The 15,198-nt window shown below is 42.4% G+C and overlaps 1 protein-coding gene across 1 annotated transcript in view; it reads left to right on the top strand.

Moving 5' to 3' along the window:
- The window catches only part of LOC306766203 (inactive dipeptidyl peptidase 10-like), a gene marked incomplete at both ends in the record, with an annotated part of 307,548 nt that overhangs the window by 120,701 nt on the left and 171,649 nt on the right, over positions 1-15,198 (top strand). Inside the window, one exon of the mRNA XM_079253836.1 lies at positions 119-239. Coding sequence (XP_079109962.1) covers positions 119-239 — 121 coding nt within the window. The remainder of the gene's footprint in view (positions 1-118; positions 240-15,198) is intronic.

Raw genomic sequence — 15,198 nt, 5'->3', positions numbered from 1 at the left:
CAATCTGTGTTGTGCATTCAGTCTACTGAGAGAGATTAAAGTTGTGTGTGTGTGTGTGTGTGTTTGTGTGTGTGTGTGTGTGTGTGTGTGTGTGTGTGTGCATGGTTTGTCACCTTAGATCTACATATTTGAAAATAACATCTACTACCAGTCTGACGTGAAGAGCAACTCTCTGAGGATAACATCTTCAGGGACGGAAGGAGTCATCTTCAATGGGATTGCTGACTGGATTTATGAAGGTACAACCCAAACACTATGTTTTATTACCTCATATAGTATCTGAGTCATCATGCAGAAAAGTCAAAAGTACTTTAAATCTTAGATATTTAAACTGCTCTCAACAAAGTTTTTACAAGAAACAAATTAAACAAAAAGCATCTCCAGCATCTAAAGGTTAAAACACTGATTGTTGCTTTTGTGGGAAAACAAGTTTGTTCCAGTGCGGATTATGTGCTTTAAACTAACACACTGCACATGTGCTGTGGAAATGTCTCTGAAGAATGACATGATGAGACGTCATGGTGTAGAAGTCTTTTATTCTGATCAAGAAGTTCAGTCGGAAACAGCAACTGAGGAGTTTCTCTGGGTTGATAGCATGTTGCATATCACATTATCAGAAAACAAGAAGTCCAACGTACGTTTAGGTAGACTCAAAAAAAGGATACATGGAATGCACTATTATGACACACTGAGGCAATAAGAATCAGTTAGCCTTCAGGCACATGTTGCCAACGTGGAAAAATCAACTGATCTATGTCTGAAGAATCAACAAACTTATGAATCCAAACTTACAGAGATGGAGGAAAGGGCACGCAGAGACATTTGTCTCATATTTAATCTCAAAGAGGGCACCGAAGGAACAAATGCTCATGCTTACTTTATGAAGAAGAGGGCTGAATGGTTCCCTTTGCTTGGTTCCACTCTGCTGAGCTGATTACATGCCATCGTCTTGGGTATCCAAGCCAGCTCCTGTCAAAATACAATGCCCAGGAGCGCTGATCAATAACTGTTTGCATTACACAGACAGAGACCTCATACTCTGCGAAGCAAGAAAAAACACTCTGGAGATAGAAGGCACCTGCTGAAGTTTACTGCTGGCTACAGTGAAGCCACAACAAAACGCAGGAGACCATGCTATAAGACCATGTACGAGGCTTGGACTTACGGATTTGCAGCCCTCTTGCTTTACCTGCTACAATAAAAGCTCTACCGAGGGGGGAGCACCCATGCCTTTCAGGAGCTAACTGAGGGCGAGCATTTCATTGCTTCTCTAGGGAAAGACCAAAGTGATGGCTTGACATTTAACGTTTCTTGAACAACGACATTTAATTAAGATCAACGTTATTCAACATGTTTTTTTTCTTTCCTACCAATTTCTCAGACTTCTGAGTTATGATATATTTCATTCACCATATTAGATATACTGGCAGTTGTATTTTCTCCCGTCTTGTTTAATCTTTCTCTCCAGGCTCAGGCTTCATGGCTTAAAACATCCAGATCCAGATGGTTGCCTATCCCTGAGTGATCTACCGCTGCACTATTAAATTACGTCATTATTTACCGATTGTTTTGTCGATTTTTCCCTGCTTTAATAATCCCCAAAGGGAAATTCAATATTGTAGTAGTAGAGATTGCCCGTAGGAATTAGTGTGAGCGTGATTGGTTGTTTGTCTCTGTGTAGCCCTGCAATGGACTGGCAAGCTGTCCAGGGTGTACCCTGCCTTTCACCCAGAGACTGCTGAGATAGGCTCCAGCTTCCTCGTGACCCTCCAGTGGATTAAGTGGTTAGAAAAATAAATGAATAATTAACTAGAGGAGGTCTTGTTCCGGAGGCTGATGGCTGCTGGCAGGAATGATCTTCTGTATCTTTCAGTCTTACATCGGACCTGAAGAAGCCTCTCACTGAACACACTTTGTTGTTTCATCACTGTGTTGTGGAGAGGGTGTGAAGAATCCTCCATCATCTTCATCAGCTTGTGCAGCATTCTTCTTTGGACAATCAGCTCCAGCGGCTCCAGAGTTACTCCAAGCACAGAAGCAGCTTTCTGGATCAGTTTGTTGATTCTCTTCAAGTCTCTGGTTCTGATGCTACTACCCCAGCAGATGCTGCAAAGCTGACTGCACTCTCCACAACAGACTTATAGAAGATATGCAACATCTTGGTGCAGACGTTAAACCATCTCAGCTTCCTTAAGAAGTACAGTCTGCTCTGACCTTTCTTGTAGATGTAGTCAGTGTTGCATTTCCAGTCCAGTTTGTTGTCCAGCTGAACTCCAAGATACTTGTATTCCTCCACCACCTCCACCTCCTCTCCCAGGATGGAAACAGTGCTTTGTTTATTCTTCTTCCTCCTGAAGTCAACAATCATCTCTTTTGTTTTGCTGCTATTTAATATGAGATGATTGTCACCGCACCATTTAACAAACTGACTGACCAGTTCTCTGTACTCTGCTTCTTGTCCATCCCTGATACACCCCACAACTGCAGAGTCATCAGAGTATTTCTGCAGATGACAGGACTCAGAGTTGTACTGGAAGTCTGAGGTGTACAGAGTGAAGAGGAATGGCCAGAGTACAGTTCCTTGTGGTGCACCAGTGCTGCTGACCTCCATCTCAGACACACAACCTTTCAGTCTCACAAACTGGGGTCTGTTTGTGAGGTAGTCATAGATCCAGGTGGTTGTGGAGGTATCCACCTGGAATTTATGGAGCTTCTCACATAACAAAGCAGGCTGAATGGTATTAAAAGCACTGAGAAATGAAAGAACATGACCCTCAGAGTGCTGCCTGAATGGTCCAGATGAGAGTGTGCTCTCTGGAGCAGGTATATGATGGCATCTTCAACCCCAAGTCCATTACGATATGCAAACTGGAATGGGTCCTGAAAGGTGTTTACTTGCTTGTTGAGGTGAGCCAGTAAGAGTCTCTCCAGGACTTTCATGATGTGAGATGTCAGGGCAACTGGTCTGTAGTCACTTGGTTCAGCTGGTTGTGTTTTTTTAGGCACTGGAACAAGGCAGGAGGTTTTCCGCAGCACTGGGACTCTATTTAGTCTCAGACTGGTGTTGAAAAGGTGCTGGAGAATCGGACATAGTTGTTCTGAGCAGGTCTTGAGAACCCTGGGACTGACACCATCTGGACCTGCAGCCTTGTTCTGGTTCAGTTTCTCAAGTTGCTTCTTAACCTGATTGCAGGAGACAAACAAGGTGGAGGTCTCAGGATGTCCTGATGTGGAGGGAGATGAAGCTGTGTTCTGGTCCATGACTGAGCTGCAGGGTGACAGATTGGAGGCGTGACAGGAAAGCAGTGGGCTTATGGAGGGTGTGTGGTCTGTTGGGCTGGAGGTAGGGGGTGAACTGAACCTGCTGAAGAATATGTTCAGCTCATTAGCTCTGTCCAGACCTCCATCAGGCTGGTCCCCCTTCAACTTGAAGCCAGTGATCTTCTTCATTCCAGACCACACATCCCTCAGGTTATTCTGCTGGAGCTGACTTTCTAACTTCTTCCTGTAGTCCTCCTTGCACTTCTTAGTTTGTGTTTGAAGTTGTTTTTGTGTTGCCCTCAATAACTCCCTGTCTCCATCCCTGAAGGCTTTCTTTTTGATGTTCAGCAGCTTTTTCAGGTCACTGGTGATCCAGGGTTTGTTATTGGGGAAGCACCTCACTGTTCTTGTTGGGACGATGCTGTCCACACAGAAGTTTATGTAATCTGTCACACACTCAGTCATGGCGTTGATGTCGTCTCCATGAGGTTCACAGAGGACGTTCCAGTCTGTAGCCTCAAAGCCTCCTCTAAGAGCATCTTCAGCTTCAGCAGACCAGATTTTGATAGTCTTTGTGATGACTGGTTGCTGCTGAACGATGGGCTTGTAGGTGGAGGTGAGAAGAACCAGATTATGGTCAGATCTTCCTAAAGGAGGCAGGGCAGAACAACTGGATCCATTATTCATATTTGCATAAAATAAGTCCAACATCTTATTTTCTCTGGTGGAGCAGCTGACAAACTGCTGGAATGTTGGTAGAGTTGCAGAGAGGGAGACGTTGTTGAAGTCTCTGGAGATCGCCATGAATGAGTTTGGATGCTGTGTTTGTAGCCGAGCAACGACGGAGCTGATGACATCACAGGCTGTGTCTGGTGCGGTACCAGGTATTATATAAACCGCTACCAGAATAACACAGGTAAACTCTCTGGGTAAATAATATGGACGGAAGCTCACAGCTAACAGTTCCATGTCCCTTGTGCATATCTTCTCCTTGACAGTAACATGTCCAGGATGACACCAACGCTGGTTAACCAGCACTGCAATTCCACCACCCTTTAGCTTTCCGCTGTGTTGTCTACTGCGGTCTGCACGGACCGTTTTAAAGCCCGGTACAGACACATTACAGTCAGGGATGTGTTCATGCAGCCATGTCTCGGTGAAGCACATAATACTGCACTCTCTGTATTCTTTCTGAGACCTTGTTAGCATCTCGAGCTTGTCCGTTTTGTTAGCTAGTGATCTCACATTACCCATTAAGACGGTTGGGAGAAATGGTTTAAATCTCCATCACTTTCTCCGCTGTCTGACTCCCGCTCTGCATCCTCTTCTCTTTCTTTTCAACTCCATTGGGATTTGATGTGTTGTTTAACTGGTAATCCTGATTTGGGAGAGGTTAATCAGTTGATCCCGATTGTAAACAAGTCTTTCGTTGCCATGCAGACTCATCATAACAAGTCTTGAAAGAGCCAAAAATATGCAGAAAAATCTCCTTTGCAGCACACCCTCCGAACTGGCATGAAATCCTCAGATAAAAGACCTGATTTGAGGTAATATCTATGTGAGAAGAGTCTGTAGCAAGTCAGAGCTATTACAATTTGCTGCCAACAAACAGCGCAACCTAGAATATATATATATATATATATATATATATATATATATATATATATATATATATATATATAGAGAGAGAGAGAGAGAGAGAGAGAGAGAGAGAGAGAGAGAGAGAGAGAGAAAGAGAGAGAGAGAGAATATATATACTGGTATATTTTTTAGAGGGTGGGGGGGTGTTGACTTCTTTTTATTGGGAGAGGTCTTAGGATGGTCAAGCCAAACATGTCATCTAGGTTTTTTCATGTTTTTGTTCCCATTTAACTCTCTTGGAGTGGATGGCACTGCACAACCGTGTACTCGGTATCCCTCATACTATGTTTATGTCTTTATGTTAATCTTTCATATTATTAAACATGAATAATATAAATATGTCAACTTGGAATTCACAGGGCCTCAATTCACCACAGAAGTGTACAAATACTTTAAGACTTCTTCACAGGGAGAATATTCACTTTGCTCTTGCTTTTATTCAGGAGTCACATTTTCAAGAAGCTGAAGAACCAACACTATCATGTTATTACCTCTTCCTGTTATTCTAAAAAGAGCAAACTGCTTCTTACAGCTACAAAACATCATTTAAATTTGATAAATCTGGGCACAGGGCGGTCTAATGATGGTTGAATAACTTTGATTGGTTCAATCAGTGATAAAATCTGTATTTATTCATCTTTGAGCATATCAGCTTTTAATAGGGGGCAATTTTAATGCAATTTGGCTGCATGAGGCTGACAGAACAGGAACAACAGAAAGCAAAGGTCAACATTTGGAATCAGACATGGTCTTTAGATCATGGCGTGATTGATATTTGGCATTTTATGAGTCACTCTACAAGAGAGATTTCATTTTTTTTTCTGCTAGACATAAAACTTTCTCAAAAATCAACTATGTATTTTTTATATCTAAAACCATATTCAGTAATATTCACAGAATTGAGATAATAGAGGGAACTTGACTTCACATGTGCCAAGGAACGAATAACTCACTCGCAGTAAAAAGGTATTTTGTAAATAACACCCAAAAATAAATATTAAAAACGTGATCACTAAAAGTAAATATGTGTAGTCGCTAAAAAACATGTCCAGTTTGTTTTGTTTGCAGATGATACTGATAAGTTCTGCTTAGGGGAGATTTTACAGCAGCTCTTGAAGAAATCACCTCCAAACTGGATCAATAGAAAATTTGGTTTGATGTCAATAAACCGTTGTCACGGCAATTTGATTTGAAATAATGAGTAAGATGAAAGTTTTATTTGAAAAGCTGCAGGTGTGAGAGGATGTTCACAATGAGAAGATCGAGACAACCGTCTTACTAACAAAGGTTTCTGAAGGGAGGGGGAGATGCTCCAAGAACTCCAAGAAACACAGTCTGTCAGATCGAACAAATGAGTGCAACTAATATACAGCCTCATTCTGGATTCTTTGAGCCGGCCTTATCTGCTACTCTGGCACAGGGATTTTCACCCCTGGTTCTCAAGGCCCATTGTCCTGCAGGTTCTCCTAGTGTCCTTCCTGGAACAAACCAGACTCAGACTCCGACATGCTCCACATACGTTTGTTAAAGCGGCTCTGTCATTCAATGTCTTGTTTTCTGAGCTTTCTACAGTGTTATAGAGCTGAATACTCATCAGACATGTGGACAATGCTGCTAACATAACCATGCTAAAACCATCCTGGTGATAATCTATGTAAAACTACATCTATGAGGAGGGATGCTATAAACGTGATGAGTCATCTTTGATGACCATGCTAAAATCTTCCAGGTTATTAGCAACTTTAAAACAAGATGTAAATGGGGGAAAATATGCGATCATCACCATAGTTCTAATGGCCGCCCTGTCCCATTTAACAGGACAACACCAAGCTAGGTCTTCTTTACATCAGACGTGGTCTTCAGGATGATTCATCACTTTTTTACTTCAGATTTATCACCTCTGGACTCAGACTCCGAGTCCAGAGGACTCGGAGTCTGAGTCCCATTCCACGTCCCATTCCACGGAGTCACATTCCACGCTTTTAGACAGCGTGGAATGTGTCGTCCACGCTGTCTAAAAGCTCAACTTTCCATAAAATTGAAATGTTCTTATTGTCCTAAGTCCTTGTGGGACACACGGCCAGGACACTAAAACATTCCCAAACATGGCATGACACACTGAACTTCCACATACTGTGTGTGTTGCATCACAGCTTTCTGTGGCAAACAAGTCTGTCGGGAGTTCCAACCTGACATTATTCACATCTGTAGCAACACAGTTATCTCTTAGAACAGTCATAGTCCATGTACACAGTAAAGCTATGATTATAGATGTTACAGAATATTATGTTAAATATCTTTTACAGCAACCTATCAACAACTATATATACATGTATGTATTGATCAGGATGCCAGGCTACTGCTGTGACTGCCAGTGCTGGTACAGAGACAAAGCAATGAAAACCTTTGGGACAGTTCTCGCCCCCTCCAGCCAAGCCGTCCACATCAGGACTAAGACCAGCAGAAAGGCCACGTATCCAGTTGGAGGAGGAGGAAGAAGACAACGGTGCTGACACCACATTTCTCTCAGAAACCTTTCCATCTCCAGACCCGACTTCTAATCCTGATGACTCTGTCACTCAGTCCTCACAATGGTGTTTTTATTTATGTGTATTCTTGTGATTATTTTATATTTGTTTTTTTTTTCCATCTGCCTGCTGTTCTGTGTTTCCAGTGAGATGGACTTCCTCCCCTTCCTCGGCTCCATCTGACAGAAATAGTTATGAAGATGCAGAACATGAACAGGCGAGGACCTCGGAGGGGAAAACTACACTGCTCAAAACAATAAAGGGAACACTAAAGTAACACGTTGTAGATCTGAATGAATGTAATATTTTTTTTTATTAAAAACCTTTTTCTTTCAATAGTTGAATGTGCTGACAACAAAATCACACAAAAATTAGCAATGAAAATCAGACGTATCAACCCATGGAGGTCTGGATTTGGAGTTCTACTCTAAATGAAAATGGAAAAACACACTACAGGCTGATCTAACTTTGATGTAATGTCCTTGTAGAAATGTAGAAATGCATGAAAGCATTAGCAAATAGCATCGTTAACTTATCCATTTCTTGTTGCTGAGTTGTACACTCTCGTTTTCAGGGGGCGGGGGGGGGGGGGGGGGGGGGGGGGGGGGGTTCTGGCTGGAACATGTATGACTGTCCGTTTGGTGTTGCCATTATTGAGTAGCTACCCTAATTTGTTAACCAGTGTCGCTGTGAGGAAAAAAGCTGATGTGCGTGCCCCAGACAACTACTCCTAGCAGTTGACCAATCAGATGCATAGAGTGGAGCTTTCTCTGTTTCCTTGTTTCTGGCAGAAATTAATCTGAGAGGATCAATGCAAAATGAATGAAGGGCTTTGTGAAAAATGTTTGATTCCTTCTTTACCTTCTGGACCTGCATATTAAAATAAATAAGACTGAAATGTGCATAATATAGCCACTTCAAACACAAATTGATTTAAATCAGGTGTGTTGGGATGCATGGAAAACCTGCAGGACACCGGTCCTCGAGGACCAGGACTGGGGATCCCTGCTCTGAAACATATTATGACATTTTAGCTGTCATACAAACTCCTGGGAACCAAGGAAAGTTTGGTTTCCATCTCAGCTGCAGCTACACGACTGTTTACCTTTCATCTAAACACACACAATAAATTGTGAATATTGCCTAAAACATTTACTCAGAATGGTTACGCCATGGTCTTAGGTAAAACAGAGTTCACTTAGAGCTGAATCGCACAGAAATATAAATTGATTATAATTTTAACACTGGTTATATATACACATGTCCATCACACTGTCATTAAATCTGGACTAAACAATACTGATGTTGTTTTGAGATTGTGACAGAAGGCATAAATGTAGAGAGTTAATAAAATTAAGTTTCTGGTTGTGATACTCAAGCACTATATCTGCTGGAAATCGCACAATCAATCAGTCAATCAATGGTAGGCCTGATTGCCATGATTATCTGGACAATTAATGTGTGGTCTCAATCTAAAATCATATTGATGCCTAGAGGGCGCACCTGCCCCAGCATTAGATGTTTCCTTATGATTTGATTTGGGAAGAGTTAAATCATCACTAGACACTTTGTCATTAGCACACTGTTGATCAATTTCTTGTTCGAGTTCTTGTATTATTGATCAACCAAGTTCCAGTTTTAAATCTAGTCCCTTGTGGTCCAAATTGATCTAAAAAGAATCTCCCCCGGATTTTTGTTTCATGTGGGGATGTTGCGCTACAGTGATCAGGAACGCCTGAATCCAGGATGACATCTTGGAGAGGTGTGTGTGTGTGTGTGTGTGTGTGTAATGCTTGTCTTTGCTGGTGTATTTAAACTCTTTTGTCTAGGAGTATTTGGGTGTGTGGGGCTTGAGTGTGTGTGTGTGACTGATTGGTGCTTGTGCTCTGAGCCAAAGGTCCAGCTGCGCTGCTATTTTCAGCTCTAGCATTGTCATCGGCCAGTCTCACTCCTGCAGCTTCGTCTAACTCCAGGCTTCCAGTGAAACTCAATGCCCCTGATACAGAAGGAGACATTTTTGCATTATACTCTGTGTCAGGCAGGATTAATACTAAGGTGAGTACTGATGGTGCAGTGAGTTACTGAGGATGAGTCTAACAGGGGAGCTAGTGAGCTGTGGGGGATTGTATACTAACAGTGAGTGTGTAGAGGAAGAACAGGGGGTAGAGGTGTGTGCAGGTGTGTGTTTCTCAATTCAGGGTCTGCACACTTCGAAGTGCGGATTTGTCGGCTGCATGCGTCATCGTGGCGTGGCGTCCACCAGCTCTGCTTCTTCATCGGAAGACGTGTTGGTAGGATTGAGGAGGTCTTCGAAGTATTCCCTCCACCGACCCACAACGTCCCGAGTTGAGGTCAGCAGCTCCCCACCTCCACTGTACACAGTGTTGATGGAGCACTGCTTCCCCCTCCTGAGACACCGGATGGTGGACCAGAATCGCCTCAAAGCTGTCCGGAAGTCTTTCTCCATGGCCTCGCCAAACTCCTCCCATGCCCGAGTTTTTGCCTTGACGACAGCCGAAGCCGCATGCCGCTTAGCCTGTCGGTACCCATCAGCTGCCTCCAGAGTCCCACAGGCCAAGAAGGCCCGATAGGACTCCTTCTTCAGCTTGACGGCATCCCTCACTGCTGGTGTCCACCAACGAGTCCTAGGATTACCGCCACGACAGGCACCAACGACCTTACAGCCACAGCTCCGGCTGGCCGCCTCAGCAATAGAGGCACGGAACACAGCCCATTCGGACTTAATGTCCCCCGCCTCACTCCGGACATGGTTGAAGCTCCGTTGAAGGTGGGAGTTGAAGCTCGCTCTGATGGGGGACTCAGCCAGACGTTCCCAGCAGACCCTCACAACACGTTTGGGTCTGCCAGATCTGACCGGCTTCCTCCCCCACCATCTGAGCCAACTCACCACCAGGTGGTGATCAGTTGACAGCTCCGCCCCCCTCTTCACCCGAGTGTCCAAGGCATGTGGCCGCAGGTCCGACGATACGACTACAAAATCGATCATCGAACTGCTGCCCAGGGAATCCTGATGCCAGGTGTACATATGGACACTCTAATGTTGGAACATGGTGTTCGTTATGGACAATCCATGACGAGCACAGAAGTCCAATCACAAAACACCATTTGGGTTTAGGGGGGGGGGGGGGGGGGACCATGCCTCCCAATCACTCCCCTCCAGGTCTCACTGTCATTGCCCACGTGAGCAGTGAAGTCCCCCAGCAGAACAATGGAGTCCCCAGAAGGAGCCCCCTCCAGCACTCCCTCCAAGGACTCCAGTAAGGGTGGGTACTCTGAACTGCTGTTCGGTGCATAAGCACAGAACAGTCAGAACCCATCCCCCCACCTGGAGGCAGAGGGAAACTACCCTTTCATCCACCAACGTGCAGGCACCAAGCTGGGGGCTGATGAGAATGTCCACACCTGCTCGATGCCTCTCACCATGAGCAACTCCAGAGTGGCTGATGTAATCTAATAACTTTGTAAACTGCTGGATACGCAGATTCTGTTTGCCTTTCCAGTTCACAAGGATAGTTTTCTTAGCGATGCACAGGCTAGTGAGGATTGGATCTGCAGAGTTAAACCCTATGTTATTTTCACCCAGGTGACCCAGTAGCCACAGTGTGGGGTTTGTAGGTATATTACATTTAACCCAGTCTGACAGATCTTGACATACCTGGAGCCAGAATCTCTGGACAGGTGGACAGGATCATAAAGCATGATATCATTCATCCATTCATTTTCTGAAATGCTTAATCCAACTCAGGGTCGTGGGGAAGCTGGAGCCTATCCCAGCAGGCTTTAGGCAAAAGGCAGGGTACACCCTGGACAGCTCGCCAGTCCATCGCAGGATGCATAAAGCATGATAGTAGTTGTCAATCATGTTGCCAGTGCAGTGTGAACAGATCCATCCTGAACATTCTCTGTCCTGCATCATGAGTTCTATGGAGAATGTTGAATTGTATTAATTGCATGTTTGAATTCTTAATCATTTTAAATGTGTTTGAACAGATTTGTGACCATTCATTTTGATTAATATTACTGGATAAATCTGCTTCCCATTTAGAAGTTGGGAGAGAGATGGAATCTTCTAGCTTCAATAGCAATCTGTATATTTTGGATAGTAACTTCAGGGCCATGAGATTTAGGAATTCTGCAGCCCTGATAGGTAACTGTAGGTTTAGTTGATCAGTGGTATATTTCTTACCTATAATAGATTTAAGTTGGTGGTTTTCTAAGAATTTGGTGCTGCTGAATTCATATCATGAAGTAATTACAGCAAAAGGCAGAAAGTTTCCATTTTCTATTATATGTTCTAACTGATTTACTCCTTTATTCTTCCACTGAAGGAAGTTTAACATCTTTCTGTTTTGCAGGAAGTCAGGATTGTTCCAGATGGGTGTGAGCTTACATGGAATAAGTGCAGACTTGGTTACTTTCAGGAATTTCCACCAAGCCATTAGGGAGGAGCTGATGTTAATGCTTTTGAAACACCTATATGATTTAACAGTTGAGCTGATGAATGGTAAATCAAAGATGACTAAGTCTTCACACAATGCTTGTTCAACATCCAGCCATGGCTCATCTAGAGAACACGGTTTGAGCCACTTGAAAATGCATTGCAGCCTGTTACATAAAAAAATATTCATTGAAATTAGGCAGGTCCAACCCACCTCTGTCTTTGGTCTGTTGTAAAGTTTTTAGACTAATGCGGGATGGCTTGTTTTTCCAGAGAAACGTGGATATGTGGGAGTCTAATGATTTAAACCAAGTGGAGAATGGTTTTGTGGGGATCATTGAAAAGAGATAATTAACTTTAGGTAGAACCATCATTTTAACGGTGGAAACTCTCCCCATAAGTGATATGGGCAAGCAGTCCACTGTGAGAGGTCCTCCTCCACTGTTTTTAACAGTTGATCATAATTTAACTTTACTAATTCTGTTAGCCTGGGGGAAATATTTACACCTAAATACCTAATATTTCCTGACTGTATAGTGTTGTTAGACATATTTTAAAGTCACAGCAATGCTGTAGTCTGACCAGTTAATAGAATAGTCTGATATTGATGAGAATTTATTAATGAGTGTGATTGTCTGATAAAGAGATGTTTGTGAGTTCTGAAGGAAAAGTAAAACATCATCAACATAAAGACTTATTTTATGTTCTATATTTTTAGTATGAATTCCTTTGATTTCTTTATTCTGTCTTATGGCAGCTGCCAGGGATTCGATGAAAATGGCAGAGTGATGGAGAAAGTTGGCAGACCTCTCTGGTGCCTTTCTGTAAGCAGAAGCTTGGAGAGATTTGATCATTAGTCTTTAGACTTGCATTTGGGTTGCTGTATAATATTTTAATCCAGTCAATGAATGATGGCCTGAACCCAAATTTGTTTAGAGTTGCAAATAAGAATTTCCAATTTACACAGTCAAAAGCTTTTTCTGCATCTAAAGAAATAACTGTGGACTCCAGATTATGTAGAGTTGAATAATCTATTATGTTAATTAATCTGTGCATGTTAGTGTAGGAATGTCTACCTTTTATAAAGCCTGTTTGATCAGTGTGAATAATGAAAGGGGTTATTTTTTCTATCCTTCTGGCTACAGCTTTGCTGATTATTTTGAGATCTACGTTTATTAATGAAATTGCACAATAACTGCATGAAAGTGCAGGGTCTTTTCCTGCTTTTAATAGTGCTGTAATATTAGCTAAGTTCATATTCGGGGGTATTCTTTGTTTTTCTTTTATTTCTGAAACCATGTTGTAAAATGTTGGAGCCGGTGTTGTCCAGAATTCAGGTGGGTAACCATCTGGACCTGGTGCTTTATTGTTTGGCATGTGCTGGAGAGCTTCATGGAACTAATGAACTGAAATGGGTTGTGGTGGAATTATGCATATGTTACTCATTTATTAAGTTTTTTAAGTAGTACAAGATATATATTCTGCATAGTTAGAGTAGTTCAGTAAGCTTCCTTTAGTAGATTCATGCATAAAAGTGTTCTGTTCAAGGCCTGTTTCAGCTCTTTTATATATATATATATATATATATATATATATATATATATATATATATATATATATATATATATATATATATATATATATATACACACACACACATATACATATATATATATATATATATATATATATATATATATATATATATATATATATATATATATATATATATATATATATATATAAAAGATTGAAAATCAGATCATGGGCTCCAAAAGATGACAGTAAAGCCTCGTTCAGGCAGACTCTGTTAGATATGACAGAACATGTCTGGATGGACCAGGAACGAAAAGAGAGAACATTATCTTCCTCTAACAAATTAGTGAAGAGGAGGTTAAAGATTAAATGACAGACAAATATGTATTATTGCAGAGTTCAGCAAATTGTAAGAAATTTAGAAAAAACTGTTAAAGGCAGAGGACGAGTTCAGAGCACATCTAACATGTTTACATGTATTTAACAACAGAAGAGTGCGTTGTTAAAGGCCTTATGCTCACTGAAGGGGATGATGTCATAGCATGGTAGACAGGAACAAACATAAAAATCCTGTGTAAAATAGCTGTTTATGCTGTTCTTCCTAAAGCTTTTGTATCAACATAAAAGCCACTCTTTGTGTGAATGCGGAACCCTTTTCCTAGAGGAAACACAATTCTATCATCTGAGAATATTTTTAAGTGTAACAACACATTGCAAGAAGTAAATAATAGACCGAAAGATGAGGGACGTGATTTGTGGCGTTGGGAGCTGATTCTGTTGGGTTGGTGTGCATTGCGTGGACTGGATGGGCTTGGACTTCTGTTTAATCCCTTTCAGACATTTGAATGGTAACTTTTGTTTCTTTAAGATTACAGTTATTTTATGTTTATGTCTTGTATGACTAAATGAATTGATGTTGACTGAAAATAAACGGAGAAAGACTTTGGGCTGTGCTTGTTAAATACCCAGCTGAGAGATGTTGAAGATAAGCATGGTGGTATAGGAAAAAAAGAGAGGTAAAATCTCAAACTTTAAAACAGGAACGACACACCAACATCATCTTCATGTGTTAAAGCTGCGTTATCTTCTTGGTGAGGTCATGTTCAGCTTTCCCAGGGAAACACTGACTTATGGATCCACTGCCACTATAGTCTCACACAGAAACAGTTAGGATCCAAAGTCCATGATTTTCACAGCACAGAACATAGTCCACATGATATGTTTGCAACAGTATTCAACAGAAGAACATTATAATTATGAGACTATAATCGCATGACTAAATGATTCGGATGCAGCCTCAGAAGCTCGTCTGCTGCACGGTATCGACCACGGCAGCTCACCGCCCCTTTAACCCTTGTCAGCATGCACCATGGTCTCCACAGGGACCCCAACATGTCTATCATGCCCGAGGGGGATTCAGGGGGTGGACTGGGGAAGAGGGAATTCTTGGTCTGGGCCATTGCAGAGTTCTATGTGTCACACATGCTGTCAGTCAGGACACTGGAGCAGAAATGGTCCCTACAACATGCTGCAACACTCCACCTCCCTCCTGTGTCAGCTCTGAGTCCTGGAGCAGGACCTGATATGCAGATGTGACTGCGGGGACCCGGCCGGTGCTGATGGGGCCCGGGGATCCCAGAACCAGAGGGTCTGGCAGAGCCCTGCTGGTTGTGACTGTGAACAGTGTGGATATGGATTTTATGGTGGACATGTGGGCTTGATTTTCACCTTTGACCTCTGGAGGTGATGGGTCCTCCTTGTCCTCAGACTGGT

Source organism: Telmatherina bonti (genome assembly GCF_933228915.1).
Source record: "Telmatherina bonti genome assembly, chromosome: 15".
NCBI lineage: Eukaryota > Metazoa > Chordata > Actinopteri > Atheriniformes > Telmatherinidae > Telmatherina > Telmatherina bonti.
This window is presented reverse-complemented; position numbering and strand designations above follow the sequence as displayed.